At 49.3% G+C, this 22,501-nt stretch overlaps 2 protein-coding genes across 3 annotated transcripts; one reads left to right on the plus strand and one right to left on the minus strand.

Moving 5' to 3' along the window:
- Positions 1–828: 828 nt before the first annotated feature.
- On the minus strand, positions 829–16,848 carry ENOPH1 (enolase-phosphatase 1). Its single transcript, XM_074155024.1, has 6 exons — positions 16,563–16,848; positions 11,035–11,136; positions 10,079–10,281; positions 6,309–6,441; positions 5,946–6,069; positions 829–4,145 (listed from the first exon to the last, which is right to left on the minus strand). The coding sequence occupies exons 1-6, from the start codon at positions 16,644–16,646 to the stop codon at positions 4,006–4,008; spliced, it is 786 nt and encodes a 261-aa protein (XP_074011125.1). The 5' UTR covers positions 16,647–16,848; the 3' UTR covers positions 829–4,005.
- On the plus strand, positions 16,740–21,802 carry HNRNPDL (heterogeneous nuclear ribonucleoprotein D like). 2 transcript variants are annotated; one of them, XM_074155023.1, is made up of 9 exons: positions 16,740–16,765; positions 17,265–17,406; positions 17,942–18,110; positions 18,199–18,360; positions 18,638–18,769; positions 18,887–19,001; positions 19,855–20,022; positions 20,235–20,332; positions 21,535–21,802. In XM_074155023.1, the coding sequence occupies exons 2-8, from the start codon at positions 17,318–17,320 to the stop codon at positions 20,303–20,305; spliced, it is 906 nt and encodes a 301-aa protein (XP_074011124.1). In that variant the 5' UTR covers positions 16,740–16,765; positions 17,265–17,317; the 3' UTR covers positions 20,306–20,332; positions 21,535–21,802. The 2 variants fall into 2 exon arrangements, with proteins under 2 accessions (XP_074011124.1, XP_074011123.1); XM_074155022.1 differs by having other exon boundaries at positions 16,749–16,993.
- Positions 21,803–22,501: the final 699 nt, after the last annotated feature.

The raw sequence follows: 22,501 nt of genomic DNA on the forward strand, positions 1-22,501 counted from the left end.
TTTTTGATGAGTTTGTATTCATGTGCAATCATGATTGTATTGCTAAAGGGCTCTGAGGGTGGCTGTCTCATCAAGAGCCAAACAAAAATAGGTGTCTGCTGGAAGAGGAGTGGATTCTTCTCGGCAGCAGCATGAGAGAGCACAAGCTGTTTGTGCTACCGGTGACTTTTTCTAACGGGCTCTGTCACACTCCTGTTGTTCAAAACATTCAACAGCCAGTCCTCGTGATGCCCCTCCGAGACAGGCGCTCCTCAGCCTGCTCTGCAGAGGATGACATGAAGGAAACTGACTTCTCTGTGCACCAAGAGCCTTCAGGAGTTGCTGGTTCCCAAGTCACCAGACTACATCTTTCATGTGTTTCTTGCATTGTTTTCTTTGCTGCCAACCGGTTGTAACTTGGTAGGGTGAGAAAGAGTGGCTGCTTCTCCTGGACTTTGGAATTGTGCAGTGGAAGACCTCAACTGACTGGCTTTTACGGCGAGCAGGCAGGCATTTCTTCCAGGCTGGAAAGCAGCCGATGCTAAAGCCAGGTTTAGGAGAAACCGTGCTGTGATCGGGAAAGGAGACTTGGCCCGATGCTGCTTTGTAGCCGGGTGGACCATCCCTGAGCCAGACGAGACGGCCCAGTGGGGTGCTGCGCTTGGCTTTGTATTTCAGACTCAACGGTGGGGGCTGGTGGAAGCAAGGTGCTGAATTAAGATGGGAATGCCTGTGTGCTCTGAAGATGACCCAGAAGAGGCTGCTCCTTGTAAGTATGTAGTGCTTCCACCGCATATCGTGTGTAATATTTCAAAAGCATTTTTTATTTTTTTTTATTTTTTTGATTCACTGAGGGGGAAAACATTGTGTAAGAGACACTGGGCTCACCTGCGATGAGAACAGAACCGTTGCAGGTGATTTTGGGCATAGGGTTTGGTTTTGCTCCTTGTACACTTAAGAGAAGTCAAACTTCAGAGAGGCTGACACTAGCCCTGGGCTCCGGACCCCTCAGTGCGGCCAGTTGTCCTGAGCGGAGTCTGCCACGGGTTTAAGGGGGCTTCCAAGGCGCAGGGAGGCGGTTCTGCCCTGGAGGTTGGCTGATGTGGCCTGAGGGCTGGAGGTGCAGGAAGGGACCAGCAAAACCAGAAAGGGCTTCATCCTCCCTCAAGGGATGTATTCAAACAGAAGGTCTGTTTTCAAAGAAAAAGCAGGAGCTTAAAGCCCCTGTTTGAAAGCCTGATTTGGGGAAGGCTGCTGTATTGGCCGGGCAAGGGAACGGCGGCAGTTCCTTCTCATGAACGTGGCTCCTGTTTTCCTTCACCAGTCAGGCTCAGCTTAGGCTTTGCGTCTTGTCTGAGCTGCAGGAAAATAAGCAGAAATTAAATTGGTGGCAAGACATTCGAAGGGGAATTCGTACTGCACCGTGGCATTTCTGAGAGAGGGAAAAGGCAGGAGGGCATTCAGTCTTCTGCAAAGGTCAGGGGCCTCTCCTGAAAGGAGAAACAGCTGGGAAAACTTCTGTCAAAACTAATCTTAAGTAGAAAGCTTTAAAGCCAGCCCTTTATCTTCTGCGAGCCAAAATTTGTTCTCGGGCAGCTGTGTTATAATTCCAGAGCATCTCCAGCCCACAGAGGGTTGCTGTTGGACTGCTGAAGGCCTCTTCCTTGTAGCTGTGTGGGAAGCTTTCCTGGAGGGACGTGCTGAGGGTGGTCCAAGGGCACAGCGGCGTTAAGGCACAGGGCTCCCCAGCAGCCCATCTAGGGAGCTCCTCCTGGATGAGGGCAGGAGGGGACAGCCTGGAGAAGATGCAGGTGGAGATCCTCTTACACGGGCACACGCACTCAATGCATATGGAGCACAAAATAGTGATTTGTTTCAAGGGTATTTTACTGTAAATAGTCCACCGTGACTTTTTTTTTTTTTTTTAAATCAACTAATACTTTCAGTTTATCATTTTATATTTTGCAATTTTATGACAGGGAAAAAAAAGATGATGTTCGTGATTTTTATTTTTTTCTTTCCTTTTTCTATATGCAATCCAAACTGAAATTCAGGTGTTTGGTGATAACTCTGTACATTTCTAGAGTATTTCTAACGGCACATTTCAGTACAACTAAATGACAACTGATATACACTGAAAAATGACCACTGAATAAAGTGCTTTTATGGAGAAAGTGAGTTTTATTTTTTATTTTTGTTTCCTACCCCATGCAGAGCTTTCTGATGACAAAGGCGAAACAAAAGGTGAGTATTTACAGCGTCATGATTAAAATTAACACTTAAGGAAGCCAGGGACTATTCAACCATGCAGATGCGCTTACTGTAAACACCGCTAATTAGCAGGCTCTTTCTAGGAGGAGGATCGCAGTCATTACACAGCCCAGAAAGGCATCCAGACCCGCTGCCTCACAGCCTTACCTGCTGCCATCAGTTTTAGAAGGGCAATGCTGGCATGATGTGATTTCCTCCCAAAATGCCCGTCTCGTGCTTGGTCTCTCTACCCAGCCAGCCTCCCTCAAGAGGGACAGCTGTAGGTGTAGATCAGAGCTCAGGAAGGCAACACGTTCGTTAGTATTCTAATTCGGATGTCCATGAGGGCAAGCTCAAGCGCAGCCATGCAGAAATGACTTAAGTAGCAAGTGACACCCGTGCACAAAGTGCCAGCACCAGGGAACTGGGGTTTCGGGCTGCCTCTGCCTCCACTATTGCTAGGTGTAACCCAGCTGTGGCTCTCACTCCTGCACCCCCACTGACCACCTACCGAAAAGGAGGTAATACAGCTTCCTTGGCAGGACAGGGTTGTCTGCCTTAAAGAAAGGACCAGGGAGGGTGAAAGCAGGAAAACAAAGTGTTCATAGGTTTAAAAAAAAAATAAATGCTGGGATCACTGGTGATAGACAGGAAAGCTAACTATTGGAATGGAGTGAACATAATGAAAACAACATTGTGGTTTTATTTACTACATTAGGAAAAGCTCCATGAGCACCTGATATAAATTGGCACGATTTAGGAAGGGTGAGTGAAAAGCTCAGGGGTTTAATTCTTATTAAATGCAGCACGATGTATCCCTCAGGAGCATTGTTTGTCAAGGTTTGCTCACAGCTGACCACTGTTATCAATGTGTAACAGGGTGACGTTGGCTACTGAGAAGGAGCTCTGTGGGTTAGTGCTAAGGTAGATACTTCAGAAACTTAGTCAAGCTGACTTTGATGTTACAGAATGATATGGGGTTGGAAGGGACCTCTGGAGATCATCTAGTCCAACCCAGTTGGATGTTCAGCCCGTTGGATCCCATAGCCCAGCACTATGATGCAGTGGTGAGGTGGGTCTATAATTTAATTTTTAAAGCTATATTTATATACACTTTTACGTCATTCTGGTAGGCTGGCTGTGTAGCTCTAAGCATGCAAGTTGTACTGTTTTGTACCTAGACCTGCTGTGGATATAGCAAAGACTTAAGTTATTCCTGGTCTACAGAACTTGCTTGCAGCAAGGGCTGGTTTTCTTCTGTGGCAGCCCAAACCTACTGCAGTATAGCCCACATGTGGCATTTTCCATCGGGCATCCTAACCCCCCAGCTTTGAAAGTTTTGACTTGGCCAGCAACCCCACCTGCAGGAAGAAGCTTATATCCTCCCGTGGTCTCTGGAGATCCCTCTGGGACAGGGGGACACACACCTTATTTGCAGACCCCAGAGCTCATGGTGGGGTGTCTCAGCACCAGATTTCAATGGGTGAATCTGAAGGAAACATCCCCTGAGCTAATTGTTTGCCGGGAAAGGGGAGGAACAGCGGGGCTCATGGCTGCTGCTCCTCACCCTGTTCCCAGCTCCAGCTGGCTGCTGCAGGCCTCTGTCCTACTGCACAAGTGACTCCACACCATACTCTCCATCCATACCTGTCTGCACTAGTCACGGGTCCAAGACATGATGTGGGTTTGGTTTTAAATTCTGATTATGAAAATTACCTAAAGTTACACAAAGACAATTCAGGTGAAGCACAGTCCTTTGTGCGTGTGCCACTTTCCCTAAGTGGAGGAAGGCAGGAAAAGTTCAGTGAAAGATGAGATGAGGCTGTAATACGATTTCTCATCGTCCGTCAGTCCTGCGTTGCCTGGTCTGATCACCACAGCCACATGAGTATCCGCTTCCTCAGCCGCGTTGGCTTCTGAAACAGAGGTGGGGAGAGCGGAGATGAGATGTGCTTACCAACTTCTCATTAAGGCCTGTAGATGCCCCAAAACACTGAAGTGCTTTTAAAGGTTGAGACTGAAAGAACAGCATTTGCACATGGCATTGCAAGGTTCTAGCCAGGGACCAGCTCCCAGGAGACCTGCTGTGGATTACTGTAGCTGCTGCATAATGTGAGGCTTGGGGCAGAGCGGCTGGAGCTGCCGGGCAGAAAAGGACCTGGGGGTGTTGGTGGACTGTGGGCTGAACATGAGCCAGCAGTGTGCCCAGGTGGCCAACAGCATCCTGGCCTGTCTCAGGAACAGCGTGGTGAGTAGGACTCGGGAGGTGATGGTCCCCCTGTCCTGGGCACTGGTGAGGCCCCACCTCGAGGGCTGTGTCCAGTTCTGGGCCCCTCACCACAAAAAAGACATTGAGGGGCTGGAGCGGGTCCAGAGAAGGGCAACGGAGCTGGTGAGGGGTCTGGAGAACAAGTCTTGTGAGGAGCAGCTGAGGGAGCTGGGGTTGTTCAGCCTGGAGAAAAGGAGGCTGAGGGGAGACCTTCTCGCTCTCTACAACTCCCTGAAAGGAGGGGGTAGCCAGGGGGGGTGTTGGTCTCTTCTCCCAAGTCACAGGTGATGGGACAAGAGGAAATGGCCTCAAGTTGCGCCAGGGGAGGTTCAGATTGGATATTAGGAAAAATTTTGACACAGAAAGGATTATTAAGCCTTGGAATGGGCTGCCCAGGGAAGTGGTTGAGGCACCATCCCTGAAGGTTTTCAAAAGATGTGTTGACATAGTGCTTAGAGACATGGTTGAGTAATGTGGGTTGTTTTTTTTTGTATGGTTTTCTTTTGTTTTTTTATCAGAGTTAGGTTGACGGTTGGACTAGATGATCTTAAAGGTCCCTTCCAACCTAGATGATTCTATGATTCTATGGGAGCTGGCTGCCTCACCATCTCCTCCCCTCTCCCAAGTGATGACCGTCCAAGGCAGAGTGCAGGTAGCACATACTGGCAGCTTGATTCTTGTCACGAAGAAGCTGGGCATTAGCAACTCCAACACACGCTGCTGAGAGTCCCTTCTCACAAGCTTCCTCTGCTCCCCAAGCACAGCAAGAGGCCACAGGAAGACGATAAAGGGAAAAGGAGGTAACTGCAAGCTCCCACCAACTCTGCCGCCAGGGCTGGGGAGGAGACAAGGGCTAACTCCTGGGGACTGAGCTGGCTTAGACTGAGATCACATCCCAGTGCCATTTCTGCCAGAAAGATGTTTCCAGCAAAGGCAGGAAAACACATTAGCTTCCTCAGTCTGGCTTTCCAAGGGTCAAGTCTTGGTGACCAGGAACAATGTTTTCCTGCTGCTGAACATAACCAAACGGCAAGTGGCACAAAGAACCAGCCACCACGTGTGCCACATAGCAGCACAGGAGACATCATCTGTTCCCCCAAGCACAGGTTATGAAAACCACTGACCCTGTTTGTAAATGGAGCACGCTGCCTGCTTCAGCGAATGCTCCACTCAGCTTTAACAACATCTCCTTGCTTGCTGGTGCAAGGGCAGGTTTTCTACTTGACCTATTTTCCCTCATTGCAACACTGTTCACGGATATCCCACCGCTGTGTGAGAGGCTGGATGTGTAAAGGAAGGAGCATGGCAGCAGCTCAGGGGATGCCACCGTAGCAAGGTGGTCTGCAGCATTTCTGGGGTGCTGGTGACAAATCAGCAGCATGTGTTTAAATGTCTCACCTGCCTCCCTTGCACAGGTGAAAACCAACAGGACTGGCAGGCCACCTACCTCGAGGGACATCCGTCAGGAAGAGGATGTTGTTGGTGGCGCACCCAATACTGGCAGCAATCCTTCTGTAGCTTTCACTTTCTACCTTGGGGCCTATTTTGGTATCAAAGTGGCCATCAAAGAGCTGAAAGAGAGAGAAAAACAAAGGCAGTTGCTGAGTGCCACATGAAAACCTCACTCCTGAATGACACATCCCCTTTCCATAGCATACTCAGCTGGCTGAGCTTAGCTCCTGTGGGTCAAACCCACTGCCCCACCTTCCTGTCCCAGACTCTATTCATGAAGCGTTATGGCAAGGGCAGTTGTGGGAGGGAAGCGCTCTGCAGAGGGAGAAGCTGTAAGGAAAGTGGTAAGGTTATCTACCTCTAGGATATCACCTTCTGTAGAGTATCCGAACAGAAGCTTCTGGGCTTCGATGCTGCCCGAGGAGTAGATATAGACCTTCATGCCTGCTTCCCGCCACTTCCGGATGGCTGGAACCACGTCTTCGAAGATTCTGGAGTAAAACAGGGCAGCAGGTTAAGGGCAAACCCAGAGGCACCTGGAGGAACGCCTTTAGCCAGGCACAGTAACAGCTGTCCCATTAGTTTGCAAGGGGACTTCATTCTCAATCCGCTCAGGGCTTCTGCAGCTGGGGAGTCTGTACCAGCAGCCGGTGATATATTCTTAGCTCCAGCCAACTGAGCAGCTTAGTCACTGTTACACAGACAGCAGCTCTGATGAGCTGTTTCAGACAGTTAGCAGGAGTTTCTTCAGTGCCTTCAATTTGGAGAGGGGAGAAAAGGTTGGAGCACAAGTCTTAACGAGGAGAGGCTGAGGGAGCTGGGGTTGTTCAGTCTGGGGAAGAGGAGACTGAGGGGAGACCTTATCGCTCTCTACAACTCCCTGAAAGGAGGCTGTAGAGAGGCGGGGGTCGGTCTCTTCTCCCAAGTTACAGATGATAGGACAAGGGATAATGGCCTCAAGTTACGCCAGGGGAAGTTCAGGTTAGATATTAGGAAATATTTCTTTACTGAAAGGGTTATCAGGCATTGGAATGGGCTGCCCAGGGAGGTGGTTGAGGCACCATCCCTGGAGGTATTCAAGAGAGGAGTTGACATGGTGCTCGGGGATATGGATTAGTGTTGGGTGGTGTGGTGGTGTGTGTGTGGGTTGTGTGTGGTGTGTTGTGTGTGTGTGGGGGGGGGGGGTTGTGGTTTTTTTTTGTTTTTTTTTTTTCTCATTGGTTGGACTAGATGATCTTAAAGGGTCCCTTCCAACCTAGGTGATTCTGTGAAATGGCCGCTTTTCTCTGCGAAGGAGGACTAAGGGGGAGGACAGAGAAGACAGGCTCTTGCATCCTGAGTCCCACCTGCCTTGCAAGCTACAAAGGTTTCCCTGTTGGTAAGAGCTATAGGCTGTAACTTTCATCCATATGGGGCAAACCCACCCCCCAGGCTCAGGCTCTGACCATGCGTAGGGAGGAGCCAAGAGGAGGTTGCAGCTGCAGGAGCTAAATGAGCAGCACTACTTGAAGCCAGACAACAACTCGGGAAAGGAGCGTCTCCTAAGGGACTGAGGTCAGAGTTACTCTGTTCAGCGACTTGGTCAGGTTGTGCTACCCGTGTGCCAGCTGTGTCCCTGGCTTAACTGCACTGCAGAGGGTGAACCAGCTCCCGTTCACTAGGCAGCAGCATCCCTCCCCTTATTCTTCTGGCCTTGCAGAGTGCTGGGGAAGGCAATATATTGATCTAGCAGCGGGCAGGTGAGTCTCAAAATGTGAGCTCTGTCTAACTCCTGGGTAGTAGCTGCCCACAGACAAGCAAGAGCAAAGGCGTGACAGAGGGAAGGAGGAAGGACATTGTAGAGAGGTTGGTGCTGGTCTCTTCTCAGGTAATTAGCAATAGAACAAGAGGGAATGGCTTCAAGCTGCAACAGGGTAGGTTTAGAGTGGACATTAGGAAGAAATTCTTCACAGAAAGAGTGGTCAGACACTGGAACAGGCTGCCCAGGGAGGTGGTCGAGTCACCATCCCTGAAGAGTCGTTTAGATGTGGTGCTGGGGGATATGGTGTAGGGAAGAACTTTGTAGAGTGGGGTTGATGGTTGGACTCAATGATCCCAAGGGCCTTTTCCAACCTGAATGATTCTATGACCAAAGCCAAGGCAACTGCTGTGTAACTGCTAACAGACGTGTCTGTTGGTTCCCTCATTCCCTTCTCATTTATACCACAAGACCTCGTCCTGTGGTGCATCTACATGTATGTAAAAGCTCTTTGTATGCAAAGAGCATTTACAAGATGACCCATGTAATGAGAGAAACTGAAGGCTAGAGGATGCTCAAGAGGAACAACGTGAGGCTGACAATTAGTCCCTCAATATTATGTGTGATGGTTGATAAGGAAAGCCACAAACAGCCTCGGAAGGGCAGGGAGGGGGTTTGAGTTTGATATGGCAGAAGGATGGAGAGGAGCTGGAGGAGACGTGATCCCCAGGGAACCAAATTTTCACCCCAGTCCAAATCACAGTCTTCCCTCTCTACTGCAAAGATCTGTCTGGCCATTTGGCTCAAGGCCCAAAGATACTGCCCCGATACTGTCCTGTGCAACCTGCTCTAGGTGGACCTGCTTTGGCAGGGGGTTGGACTAGATGATCTCCAGAGGTCCCTTCCAACCCCATGAGATTCTGTGATTCTTTGATACGGGGATATTAGCACCTGAACGACTGAAGAAAGAGGACTCCAAATAGATGCAAAAGAAGGTGTTGGACTGAGTTTTGCAGACTTGTAGCAATCAGCTGGCTCTTTCTTCGTCTCCAGTTTCTTGGCCATCTGCTCAGGCCCTTGTTATGTTATGCATTTTGAAAAAAAAAAAAAAAGAAAAAAGTTCATTTTCATAGTTGTTTCTGGTGTCAGCTGAAAATATTTTGAGGTTCTAAGGCACCTGCAGAAAGTTCCAGCCCCACTCATGTTCACATGCTGAATTCAGTGCCTGGATTTCAGGCGCTGACGTGCCAGATACAGTTGAACGAGGGGGAGACTTTAGAGATCTCACTCCTTGGATGCTGTCAAGCAGCAGGGCTAGCCCCACAGTTTTTGGGCCACTCTAAGACAATTAGCCCTGTTTTTAAAAGAAAACCAACAGGATGGCTGTCCCTCTTGACTTGCTTTTGGGTTTTGTTGCTTTTTCTGGTGGATGTTTATATTTTTCTCTGAGCATTTTTTCTTCTTCCTTTGGCAAAAACACTTTGTGAACTTAACAGTTTGTTTTACTTCCTTAGGAACTTGAAATGCATCGTTTAACTAAGTATCGCTCGACCTAATTACGAAGATCAGGCTTAACTCCAGTTGTCCCTAGTTTTGCTGTTGTGGCTGAAACACAAAGAGGAGCCTGAAGACAAAAAAAAAAAAAAAAAAAGTGGAAAGGCAGGAAACGCACAGGTAAGAGACAAAGCAGGAGGAAACAACTGAAAGGATCTGACCCTTCCAGCCTGGCTTGTTCCAAAATGTGAGTGCAATTCAGGGATAAAAATGGAAGATAGAGAACTGTCAGAAGTTCATACTCGTGCCTCAGTCTCTTGGTTTACCAAGAAATCTTTGTAGAGAAATATTGAGACATTTTCTGAATTTTGAATGCAGAAGATAGTTGTCCCAGATGAATGTTCTGCTGGTTGTGGGAGCAGAATCACCTCATGTCACACCTCCATTGCCTTGTTCTGTTTCTCAGACACCACCTCCTTTATGGACCCTCCCTAGGTCGAGAGAACTAGGTGTCCCCAGCATGTACCTGTCGATTTTTCCTTAAGGAGAAACACCCTCACCCACATGTCATCTTCCCAGTGGGCACTGAGACAACTGGTCAGTCCCGAGATTACTGTAAGCTTTTGGTTCCCTAGATCCAAAGATTAAGCTCAATGGATTTGTGTTTCACTGCATGATCAAGTTTGAATTGAAGTGTCTGCAGCTGGTTCCATGACAGCAGTGGCCTAGCTTAAGCCGTGACTGGATGTAAACGTATTGGCTTCTACACCAAGGTAGCAAGGCATTTGTACATGGGGCTGTTTCCAGGAATAGCTTATGCAGTTGTTCTGCTAATAGACATCTAGGAAAGATGCACCCCATACCTACACCAGGGAAAGGGACACACAATTACTCACTCTCCTTTGACGTGCCCAGTTGCATAGGCTGCCCTCCACATGTGACCCTGCAGCTGCTTCAGCGCTGTGGTTTTCCTGTCCAGAGACATCTGCCAGTGCACATTGTCCACCACCGCCTGGATGACCCGCTCCAGCTCCTCCTCCCCGCTTCCACTCTCCAAAGGGATCAGCACTGCCCCATCCAAGCTGGAGTCCTCCTGAGCCTGGAAATCACCCATGATAAAAAGAGGTGAGGGAAGAGATGGATTGGTCTCAACATCTCAATTTAGGAAAGGGGTCTAAGAGCTGCATCAACACACCTCTGTGCAGGACACAGCTTGAACTGCTCTTCACATTAAGGGTTATAACACTGTTTGAATGCTTTTCTCAATGGGAGATTCAGACTTCAGTAATGTCTAGAAACACTTGCTTGGATTGTACTTTCCAAGTCCAACAATCAGCACTACTGTAGCTGTACTGTAAATACTCTAACGAGAATGATCTTTGCTCAAGTATTTCATTACTGAAATTAAGGCAAAGAAGCAAATTCATCTGTTGGCTTCAGACAGCCACAGGTCTGGAATTACGGATGGCCCTGTGTGGTACAAGTACTCTGCCATCCCTCTGCACTGCTTCCCAAACAGGCACCTGGAAGCCTCAGGCGGTGGATTCAGCAAGAGAAGGGCACAGTGCAGGCATGAGCCTGAAAAGCCGTGGTTCGACACCCACCTGGGGGCTGTGAAGACCAAGGCATGCTGAGGGAAGCAGCTGAGCTGCTGCCTACCAAGCACCAGCCCTTCCCCAAGAACAACTCCAGGCTTTGGGTGGGGGAGAATCACCCCATCAAGGCAACCAGCCTCCACGGGGGGCAAAGAGAGGTATGGGCTTGTGTTGGCTAACTGGGGGAGTCCAAGTGACCCTAAGTCTCAGCCATCCAATGAAAACCTGGAGAGACACAGTTTAGCCCTGTTACTAACCTGTTTCCTCAGAAGTCCAACATCCCGCTGGCACTCCTCCTCCTCCCAGTGAGCGCGCAGATACTCCTTCACGTTGTTTTTGATGTAAGGGAATAAGGTCTCCTGGCAGCACACAAGAAAAACAGGCAGAGGTAAGGCTGACTTGCTTGCACATGCTGGTGTGTATGGTTATTGTCCCCACTTGAGCTTCCCCTCCAGCACTGCAGCTTGTGAAACTGCCTGCGATGGGTGTCTGCCTGGTGGCAGGCCAGAGCCAACCTTGGACCAAGATCAGTGGCAAGTGGATGTTTTTTTCCACAAATGCTTATTTAGCTGCAACTTTTAAATCCCAGGATGGAAAGGTGGGTGGTAAATTTTCCTGGGCTCGCCAAAACAGGTCTCAAATGGCAGATGTGACCCCAAGTTCCCATCAGCTGAGGAGTACAAGGCTGATTGTGTGACAATGGGGAGCTTGTCCTAATGAAGGCAATTCTGAAAACACATCTCAACTTCCCACCAGAGCTAGAGGACCTTTTTAAAAAGAGTCTAGTCCAGTGACACCGAGCTCCATAGGACAATCTCACAAATGAAATTAAACGGGGTTAGGGAAAAGTGCCACAGGAGAATTACAAACCTTCCTGCAGATCCCAAGGGCAACCAGAAATAAGGCACAAATTGTTCTCATTAGTGGTGCTTCACAACCGAGAAGCCACTAGCAGCCGCCGCAATGTGATGGCATCTCTGGGTACAGGAAGAGCCCCAGGACAAGGGGAAGGGCAGGGAGCTCCTTTCTTTGAGTACAGAACTGAGCTTTTCTTAACTGCGAAAAATTTGGGATGATGAGGAGATGGGAGGAAACTAACCTGCGCTCATCTCTACTCAAAAAATGGCCAGTGATATTCTTCTCCTCACTGTATGTCACTTTTAACTTATTACTGAATTAAAAAAAAAAAACAGTGGTCCTGACAGTGTGATGTGGTGGCAGAACTGCATGATTTTCTATTACTCCAATATTACTTTTTCCACATTGTATATTTTAAAACCAACATGGATTTAGGGGAAAGGAAAATCTCTTAAATGTCTAGAAAACGACCACAAACTTGTCTAGGGAAATCAACAGCCTTGTGACATCCCCAGTTATTCTCTCATTTCCTTTATTTGAGCTTAGTTGCTTTCAAACTATCTTTTAAATCATGGAAGAAACTAGAGTATCCACTGGGAAATGCAACTGACCCGCTGACTTGGTTTAACTTCCCTTACAACTCGGATGTCAGAAGGTCCCAACTGCTTTCCAAAAACAGTGTTTCATGCTCTTGTGTTGGCAAAGAAAATCTACAAAACAGGCTCTGAAAGCGCAGCGTATTCTGCGATTTAGTGGATTTTAAAAGGGTGAAAAGCCTTGGCCCATTGTTCTGTGGTCCGAGAGGGGACAGCCATGTCACAGCTGGAGCGGTGGAGAGCCAGTGGGACAGATGGTTTATGGATGTCAGCGGTGATCCCAGGCAATGGATGTACTAAGTTTAAAACTGTGTAGAAGAAAAGGCTCCTTACATCCTGCAAGGAAACACCTCCACCTCCCAGACTTCAGCTCTCAGCAAAAGTTTGCAGCTGCAAACTCTTGAATAGGTTTAACCGGGGTTGTTCCTGACCCACTTCTCTTTTACCTTGGCTAGCAGGAGACCCAAGGCTGCCTGCGCACAGCTCCCATCGCTCTGCCCATCTCCTGTGCGTGCTGGGGAGATGAGCACTATCACCCGGCTGCACCACCGGATGGCTGGGCTCCTCAGCCATGTCCAGCCCCAGATGTGGCTGCCCCAACACAGCTGGGCAGGATGAAGAAACAGCCCTCAGCAAACACAGCCCTCCTAAGCCTTTGCAACTGTTCACAGTGGTGTAAAACCCAGTATAGAAAGGGCGATATATTTACCATCAGTAGACACCCACGTAGCACGCTGTAATTAGAGCTCGTAGGATTTCAAGCAACCAGGGTCAACTTTCCTCTCAACGTCCATGCAAACTGTCACAAAGTTCAGTGACAACCTGCTCTTTTACAGGAGATCTGGCAAATCCCAGGGGATTTATCAAGTAACAGCTCTCCCCTGCTATCCACTTTTCTCTGCCAGGGTGGACCCAGCAAAAGAGAAAACTTGGTGACCTCTAACTAGGGGCCAAACAGTCTCTTTTCTGAAATCTTTCCTTAATCCACCCAGCAACTGGCTCGTTCTATTTCCTTGCTTTGCATATTCAATAATTCTAATACTAGAGAAAGGACTAAATGAAATCCTTTAATACTAAAGAATAAAATGCCTGCAGAACCAGCGGTGGGTCTTTTAAAGGGAAATAGAAATTATGGACGTTGGCTGAAAGTCCAAGTGAAATTACTTCTTTCAAGAATTTTCAGGATTAGCAGCAAACTGAGTTTATTGAGAACCGTAACTCATTTTGCCTCCCTGCAACAGAAAGACTTTGGGTAGCAAAAAGTTCTCAGGCATATTGCGTGGCAGCAAAACGGATTCAAGGTGGATTATAACCAACTTCATTGCTCTGTTAGATGTTTAGTAAGAAACCGGAGCTGTTCAAACTGTTTAAATTGAAAGATATCGTGGGGAGGGAGGCAACTGTAATGCCATCTAGACCTGAAGTTTCTTCAAGAGCACTGGAAGAACAGGGACAGAAAAGCGGTAGGCAATGTTGTGCATCTGTTAAGCTTCTGTTAGCAGAAGCACCTCGAAAGCCTGGCAAGAGCCTTCACCCCTCTGGGCATCATGTGCATAAAGTCCTGGCAAAAAAAGATCCACCAAACGCTATAATGTCTCATGGAGAAATACAGTTTAATGGCAGGAGCAGGGATAATTCTCTGTGATCTCTTAAATACGGGCAAATGGCTCCCTCCTTTGAAGCACACGAGCCTGGACCAAAACCTGTCAATCGCTCTCAGGGACCTGCAGCAGTTGGAGAACTGCAAATTTTAATGGCATATTTACAGCATTTGTCCCGATGCCTCCTGCTTGCCTCACAGACTTCACAGAATGACAGAATCTTCGTGGTTGGAAAGGATCTCTGAGATCACCGAGTCAAACCACACACACACACACACACACACACGACCCCCACAATCTCAGGCACTAGAGCATGCCCTGAAGTGCCACGTCTACACGTTTCTTAAATACCTCCAGGGATGGCAACTCCACCACCTCCCTGGGCAGGCTGTTCCAGGGCCTGACCACCCTCTCAGGAAAGTCATTCTTCCTAATATCTAATCTAAACCTCCCCTGCCCCAACTTTAGACCATTTCCTCTGCTCCTGTCCTTATTCCCTTGGGAGAAGAGGCCAACACCCACCTCTCTACACCCTCCTTTCAGGGAGTTGTAGAGGGCAAGGAGGTCTCCCCTCAGCCTCCTCTTCTCCAAACTAAACATGCCCAGTTCCCTCAGCCTCTCCTCCTATGACTTGTTCTCCAGACCCCTCACCAGCTTGGTGGCTCTCCTCTGGACACGCTCCAGCAGCTCAATGTCCTTCTTGTGGTGAGGGGCCCAGAACTGAACACAGCCCTCGAGGTGAGGCCTCACCAGTGCCCAGGACAGAGGCACCATCACTGCCCTGCTCCTGCTGGCCACGCTGTTCCTGACACAGGCCAGGATGCCGTTGGCCTTCTTGGCCACCTGGGCACACTGCTGGCTCATGTTCAGCCAGCTGTCCACCAACACCCCCAGGTCCTTTTCTGCTGGGCAGCTTTCCAGCCACTCTTCCCCGAGCTTGTAGCGTTGCCTGGGGTTGTTGTGACCGAAATGCAGGACCTGGCACTTGGCCTTATTGAACCTCATCCCATCGGCCTTGGCCCATTGATCCAACCTGTCCAGGTTCCTCTGTAGAGCCTTCCGACCCTCAGGGACTTCCCGGTCCCCTGGCTTCTGCACCTAAACCAACATTTTCAATAGTTTTAATCCCTCTCCTAGGCAAGGGATGCCACTCATACATATTGGCTGTTACTACAGTTCTCCTTGTTGATGTGCTCTTTACGCTACCCCCCGCCCCCCCCATCCTCTCCTGCGCATGCTGGAGGAAGGACTTACATCTCCGTTGACACTGGAGACATCTGACTGTACTACAACCTTTTTGAAGGGAAAATGCAGCAGATAAGCCCGAGATAGTACTTGGGGGTTTCTGCGAACTCGGGTGAGGTGCTGCAGCTCCAGTCACCTGAGCGACAGCAATGTGGAATCATGTAATTGTCAGTTGGAAGGGACCTCTAGAGATCATCTCGTCCAACTCCCCTGCTAAAGCAGGGTTGCCCAGAGCACATCACTCAGGACTGCATCCAGGCGGGGCTTGAAGATCTCCAGGGAAGGGGACTCCACAACCTCCCTGGGCAGCCTGTTCCAGGGCTCTGGCACCCTCACCGGAAAGAAGTTTTTCCTCAGATTTGAATGGAACTTCCCATGTTCCAGCTTGTGCCCGTTGCCCCTCGTCCTGTCACTGGAAACCACTGAAAAGAGTCCGGCTCCATCCTCCTTCAACCCACCCTTTAGGTACTTGTAAACATAGATAAGGTCTCCCCTCGGCCTTCTCTTCTCCAGGCTGAAGAGCCCCAGCTCTCTCAGCCTTTCCTCATCAGGGAGATGCTCCAATCCCTTAATCATCTTTGTTGCCCTACGCTGGACTCTCTCCAGTAGTTCCCTGTCTCTCTTGAACTGGGGAGCCCAGAACTGGACGCAGTATTCCAGTTGTGGCCTCACCAGTGCAGAGTAGAGGGGGAGAATGACCTCCCTTGACCTACTGGCCACACTCTTCCCTACGCAGCCCAGGATCCCATTGGCCCTCTTGGCAACAAGGGCACATTGCTGGCTCATGGAAAGTTTGCTATCCACCAAGACCCCCAGATCTTTCTCCTCAGTAGAGCTTTCCAGAAGATCCACCCCTAACCTATATTGGTGCCTGGGGTTCTTCCTCCCCAGGTGCAGGACCCTACATTTGCCCTTGTTGAATCTCATCAGGTTCCTCTCTGCCCAGCTCTCCAGCCTGTCCAGGTCACGCTGGATGGCGGCACAGCCCTCTGGAGTGATACCCAGTTTGGTATCATCAGCGAACTTGCTGAAGATACACTGTCCCCTCGTCCAGGTCAATGCTCTCCCTGAATGATGCCGAGAGCGCTCCACCTGCCCTGCAGCCACGGGAAAAAAAAAAACCATTTACCGAACCGCCCTGGATCTGAACAGTTCCGCTGCCCACAAGAGAGGAACAGGGTCGTTAAAACGAGACGCATTTTTTCGTGAGCGTTATTGAGAAACGCACAGAAAATGTGTCATGGGCGTTGCTGCAGCCCCGGGAAAAGCGATTCCCGGCCCCCTCCCCCCCGAACCGTGACACCGCAGGGGTCCTACAGTCACAGAAATCTGCCCGCCGCAGCGTGCCCCCCCCCCCAACCCCGGGCTGGGGGTCCACGGTAATAACGGCGACGCTAACGGAGCCCCCCCCCCCCCCGCCCCGGCGGTGCCAGCCATCTGAGGAGGCCGCCCCCCCCCCTCCCCGCCCGCCCCGCCGGGTCTCACCTGGACGAAGGCGATGGGGGTGGTGGTGCCCTCGATGTCCAGCAGGATGGCGCGCACCTCCGCCGGCACCGGCAGCACGCCCATGGCGGCGGCGGCACGTGGGGCGCGGGGCGCACGGGGGGAGCGCGGCGGCGGGCGCTCCGCCCTGCGGCTGCCGTTATGCGGAAGGGCGGGCCGGGCCGCGCCGCCGCGGATCGCGGGAGGTAGGCGAGTGAGTGAGTGAATGAGTCGACGGTGGGACCCCGGCCGCGGGGAGTACCGCGGAGGCTATGCCCGCCCCCGCAGCGCCCGCCCCGCCGCCTCCTGAACGGGGCTCCTGGGTTGCACGTTACTCGCCCCCACCCCCCGCCACTCCAAGCCCCGGCGCCCGCCTGTCCCGCTTCCCCGGTCCCCGCCGAGGGCAGCGACCACCCGCCTCGCCTCAGGGGGAGGTGAGCACCGAGCAGGCGGAGAGGAGAGGCGGGCAGGGACAGCGCCGCGCTCCGGCCCCGCGGCAGGGCACGGCTGTACCGGCGCCGCGCAGGCAGCGGCCGGGCCGGGGCTCGGTCAGGGGCCGGCGGATGCTGCAGCCCTGCCAGAAGCCGCCAGGGGTGCTGCGGCGCCGGGGGAAAAGGCGGCGCTGATTGGCTGCCGGCGCGGGTATATAAGGGCGGCGCAGGCGGTGCCCGGATCTCTTCCGCCGCCATTTTCTTCCCCGTGCAGGTCTCTGCTGTCTCCGCCGCTCGCCTGAGCAGCCCCGCCGCCCTCGCCCCGCCATGGAGGACGCGACCGAGATGAGCGGCGGCCCGGAGGAGTTCGCCGAGGGCTCCAAAATCAATGCGAGCAAGAACCAGCAAGACGATGGGTAGGGCCGGGGGGGGGGAGGGTGGGGTGTCGCGCCTCCGTCTCCCTCACCCGCTCTCCTGGGCCGCGCGGGGGAGGGGAGGCAGCTGGGGTGCGGAGGGGCGGGGCGGCGTGCGGCCTCTCCCTCCCACGCCAATGGCCGCGCCCGCCTTTGTGTCCCGCGCTGGTGACCCAGTTTCCGTGGGGCGGGGCGGGGGGCTGCTCGTCAGGGGGCATGACGTCACTGGTAGCCTATGGGGGCCCTACGCGGGGGGGGGGGAGGGGGGGCGAGTAACGCAGACCCGGCCCACGTGTAACGGTGAAGCCGGTCCGGGGCAGCCGCTGCGGCGCCCCCCCCCCGCCCCCCGGCGCTGCCCGGTTCAGCGGGCGCCGGTGTCAGGCCCTGCGAGCCGAGTCGGGTGGCGGTGGCTTGCCTTTGGTTTGTGGCAGCCACGAGCGGGCTAGCTCCGTGCTCCCACGCGAGCATTTGCAGCCAGCTGTGTGCGTACAGCCGCGTGTGTATTTACGTGTGTCCTTATGGGCTGCTTGTCTTTCAGGAAAATGTTTATTGGAGGCCTCAGCTGGGACACCAGCAAGAAAGACTTGACAGAGTATCTCTCTCGGTTTGGCGAGGTTGTGGATTGTACGATTAAAACAGACCCCGTCACTGGGAGGTCGAGGGGGTTTGGATTTGTGCTCTTCAAGGATGCTGCTAGCGTGGAGAAGGTGGGTGGATTTCTTGTGGATCAACGGCACAAAGCCTGCTTGTGTCATTTTAGTGATCTGAGACTGTGTTTCCTTGTGTGCTTCTTAGGTGTTGGAACTGAAGGAACACAAACTGGATGGGAAGTTAATAGATCCTAAAAGGGCAAAAGCCCTAAAAGGGAAGGAACCACCAAAAAAAGTGTTTGTTGGTGGGCTGAGTCCGGATACGTCTGAAGAACAGATTAAGGAGTACTTTGGCGCTTTTGGCGAGGTATAGTATAATAGCATATAAGAACAGCTCTGGCTTTCACGTGCGGTGTTGTCTCTGCCTTAAGACAGAAGAATTTGAGGAGAGAGCTGGCTCAGGCTTACATAAAACTAGGGGCTGTTGAAACTATATGCACATTAATGATTTCATAGTGTTGTGATGGACTGACAGCTGTCAAAAGCTATGTCAAAGATATAGACATGGACTGCTGAATGGTTCTGGTAGCATAAGGAATTGCTTATGGATTTCATGTGTTACTGATAGGTACTTTTGATTTCAGATTGAAAACATTGAACTTCCCATGGACACAAAGACGAATGAAAGGAGGGGCTTCTGCTTTATCACGTACACAGATGAAGAGCCAGTAAAGAAGTTACTAGAAAGCAGATACCATCAGATTGGTTCAGGCAAGGTATGGAAGCTCTTGTTGTTAGCATGTGAAATGGACCATCTCTGTAGGCTTCCCTGAAAGCAACTCGCAAAATGGTCTTGAAATTCTTGTTGAATTAAAGAACTTCTGTCTTTACAGTGTGAGATCAAAGTAGCACAGCCCAAAGAGGTATACAGGCAACAGCAACAGCAGCAGAAAGGAGGAAAAAGCAATGCGGCTGGTGGACGAGGAGGTGGAAGGGGGCGTGGACGGGGTGAGTGTTTAGGATGTTGAAATTAATGTAAATGTTTAAATGTGTGCACCAAACACTAAGGTGTTTGTAGATATTCCAAGTTTCGGGCTGCTTGGAGATCTCATGTTTAAATTGAATGGAGGAAGTACCCTGTTAGTAAATGGTATTTTGGTGGTTGTGATTGCTTGTGGAAGCTTAAGAATCTCTTCTTGGCTCCGCATTCAAGTGGGGAAGCAGCAAGCTGGATGTAGGGTGCTTTTGTATACCCACAGTTGACAGCATAGCTAAATGGGCAGTGCAGTTATCCTTTCACGTGAAGGGGTGCACTGTTAGTTGGCTCATGGGCAAGAAACCATGAGCTGTTTGCTAAAGAGGAAGACAAGTCACTTTGCTACACCTTGCAAATAGACGAGAAGCAATCAATTGTTATGTTAAAGGTTAATGCATCTCAGTCTTAAAAAGCCAAGCAGCCGCAACCAACACAATGCAGTATAGATGATCCTGTGTTATAACTTAGTGTTCAGGCAATTAATGGTACAAATTGGAAGTTCAAGGAAAACGGCAGGAGTTGCTGTAGTGCACACCTTCAGTATTGTGTTGTTTTGTTTTTCCTGGCTGTTTATGAGCAGGACTACCGGCTGTCTTTCTCTAATGTTGTTGTGGGGTAAGATCTTATGATGCATCTCTCATATCCAAATGTGATGCCTCAAGTCTTTTAGAAAATTATTTTTCTTGTGTTCTTGGGAAGGTAAGAGGATTCTTCCAGGTAATAGTTCTGGCATAAAAAGATTGCCATAGAAAGTTAGATGAAGTGGCATAGAAGAGGAATGAAATAGTAAGTTCTGTAACTTAGAAATGCTATACTCTGTTTCAGGCCAGGGACAAAACTGGAATCAAGGATTTAATAACTACTATGATCAAGGATATGGAAACTACAATAGCGCTTATAGCGATCAAAGCTACAGTGGCTATGGAGGATATGACTACTCTGGGTACAACTATCCCAATTATGGATATGGGCCGGGATACACAGATTACAGTGGTAAGTGGTTTTGATCTCATTCCAGATAATAGCATGCATCTTTGAGCAGAGGCCTCTCCTAGTAACTTGTTCCTTGTAACACCTTTTACTCCTAACGCACGGCTCTAAAGAGTAGCCCTGTTGGGGTGTTGTATGGGAACAATCTCCTTCAGAGTGTCAGATGTTAATCTTAATGGTTCTGGGTTGGGTTTTTTTCCCCGTGTTCTCTACAGGTCAACAAAGCACGTATGGAAAGGCATCCCGTGGTGGCGGCAATCACCAAAACAACTACCAGCCCTACTAAAGCAGTACCTAGTACTTGAGGAAACAGGTGTGTACACGAGTGCAAGGTCCACTCTGAGTAGGTCTAATCTAATTTAAAGATCAATAGACAAATGAAGAGTAAAAACTTGCGTAGCATGACTTTTCCTTTAATTAAGCTTTTGTTAACTTAAAAAAATACTTTTTTTTTTTAAACCAGCTTTGCCTACAGTGTCTATAGATCTTTAACTTTGTAAAAATGTGACTTTATCTTCTTTAGTACTTCAGAAAAACATAAGAGTTTTTCTGTTTTGCGTTGTGTACCAGGTGGTCTAGAGGAATAATTAAACTTATTAGAAGTATTAACAGGTAAAGTACTGAAATGGGTACAACTTAAGGAAAACAAGAATGTTGTCTTCTAACTCTGACATTATACCTTGTTTGTACCCGCCAGCGGGAACTTCATTGCAGGCCGTGTGTCACCCTGACCACGTCTATCTCTGGGGTCGCACGTTGCAGGCAGAGCGCAAGGCATACACCAGAAAACGCTGTCCTGTGGTATGGTCTCTTCCAACTTCATGTACCAGCGTAAAGATTAAAGTGGAAAACTTCAGACTTTGGCTTCTTTTTTTAATCTTTTTGGAGATTAAGTGTCTTAACTTAAATGGTTTTTTACAGGAGTTAAAGTACATAAATGCCTTTACAGCTTAATCATTTGGTCTTCTGTTTAGTGTTGTATTTCAATTGTGGAACCTCATTTTAAGTGTGCATTCTTTAAGATTTAATGCTTGCTTTTTTTCTTTTTATAGCTAATAGTGAAATCTGCAAACCAAAACGAACTTTTAAATCTGGAAAAATATTAAAGATCATATGCACGTGGACTGTTTGAACTCAGTCAGCCTGACTTGTGTTTGCACAGCAGCCATTTAGATGGATTAAAAAATAATCGGAAATCCTTTTGGCAGTATTTTCAGTGGAAAACAAAAACAAAACAAAAAAACCACAAACTGATCCAGAGCCTGATCAATAGTCTAAATTGGATGTGTGGTGTTCTGGAACAGCTTCCTAAGTGGGCTGAATGGCCGTATTTGGGAAGATAAATTACTGGTGGGTAACAAAACCTCTTGTGTTACCTTAATAAATATGCATATGATCTTTAACAGTGAAGAAAGGAATATATAGAAGACTTAAAGCAGTTCATGAAAATGGACCTTTTAACGATTCTTGTAGTAACTTGCACAGATCTGATATACATTTTGTCTTGATTTTTAGGTAGAGATACTGCAACAAAGCCATCTTGCAGCGCATCGTGAGTGAATGGAGGGTGCTCTTCATGAGAGGAAATGACTATTTTGTAAAAGACTTTTTAGTGTATGACACAACTGTGTCCAACTGTATATAGCGGCTGACTAGTTTTCTTTTATGGTTTTTACTTTCTTTTTGCCATTCATGTTATGACACAATGTGGACTTGTGTTTATACAAACTTTATTTGTATAATTTCATGTTAAAGGATTCTCTAATAAATGCTTACTTAAGTGAACGTGTAGCTGTTGGCTGTCAGCTTACAGGGGTTATAACTATACTTCTGCTTGCATAGAAGGGCACATAGCTTTCTGGAGATCATAAATGGCTCAAGAGAAGGTTATGATGTGTACAGGTCAGTACAAAACCCGCTCCTTTTCATGACCTGTCTTAAGAGAGCACCATGACACTGAGTTACTGTGGAAGATGGCAGGGTTGCCTCCTGCCAGCTGCAGAAGAGAAGAGCGGTGTGGGGCACAATACTGCCCATTTCATATATCTTGAGGGAGGGACCTAGAGCTACAGCAGTGCCTTTTTTTATGCTGACAGCTCAGCACTGCTTGAGGGATTGGAGCTTGAGATCTGTGTCACCTTTCAAGGTTTTTTCAAGCACTTGAGTTGTAGAATACTCAAGGATATAACTTTGTTACTTCCCAAAAGCAACTGCTCCCGGTCTGTTCCAGTTCCAAGCAGCAGATTACAAGTTCTTGAACTTTTGGCTTAGCAATTAATTTCTGTACAAGTTGGGTTCTATTCCTTCAAGTTAAGTCCTGTGCGAGACTCTTCTCAGCTGGGTCAGAAAATGGGTTCCTGCATTGTGTATATTAGCAAACAACGTAAGGATTGCTGGAGCGGGGAAGCTGCTTTAGCCAGCAGGTTGTTTTCTGAACAGGAGAAACAGCTGGGGGTGGGTGAGAGAGTGTACACATTCTGCC

This window comes from Numenius arquata, chromosome 10 (genome assembly GCF_964106895.1).
Source record: "Numenius arquata chromosome 10, bNumArq3.hap1.1, whole genome shotgun sequence".
NCBI lineage: Eukaryota > Metazoa > Chordata > Aves > Charadriiformes > Scolopacidae > Numenius > Numenius arquata.

What these genes read in the sequence shown, in the direction of transcription:
- HNRNPDL (XM_074155023.1), top strand. Translation starts at nt 17,318, where the DNA reads ATGGAGGACGCGACCGAGATGAGCGGCGGCCCGGAGGAGTTCGCCGAG. An exon ending in AAGAACCAGCAAGACGATGG is followed by an intron (nt 17,407 to 17,941) that starts GTAGGGCCGGGG and finishes CTTGTCTTTCAG; the next exon opens with GAAAATGTTTATTGGAGGCC. An exon ending in TGGAAGGGGGCGTGGACGGG is followed by an intron (nt 19,002 to 19,854) that starts GTGAGTGTTTAG and finishes ACTCTGTTTCAG; the next exon opens with GCCAGGGACAAAACTGGAAT.
- ENOPH1 (XM_074155024.1), bottom strand. Translation starts at nt 16,646, where the DNA reads ATGGGCGTGCTGCCGGTGCCGGCGGAGGTGCGCGCCATCCTGCTGGAC. An exon ending in ACTGGGCACGTCAAAGGAGA is followed by an intron (nt 6,442 to 10,078) that starts GTGAGTAATTGT and finishes GTTTTACTCCAG; the next exon opens with AATCTTCGAAGACGTGGTTC. An exon ending in CAGAAGGTGATATCCTAGAG is followed by an intron (nt 6,070 to 6,308) that starts GTAGATAACCTT and finishes TCTCTCTTTCAG; the next exon opens with CTCTTTGATGGCCACTTTGA.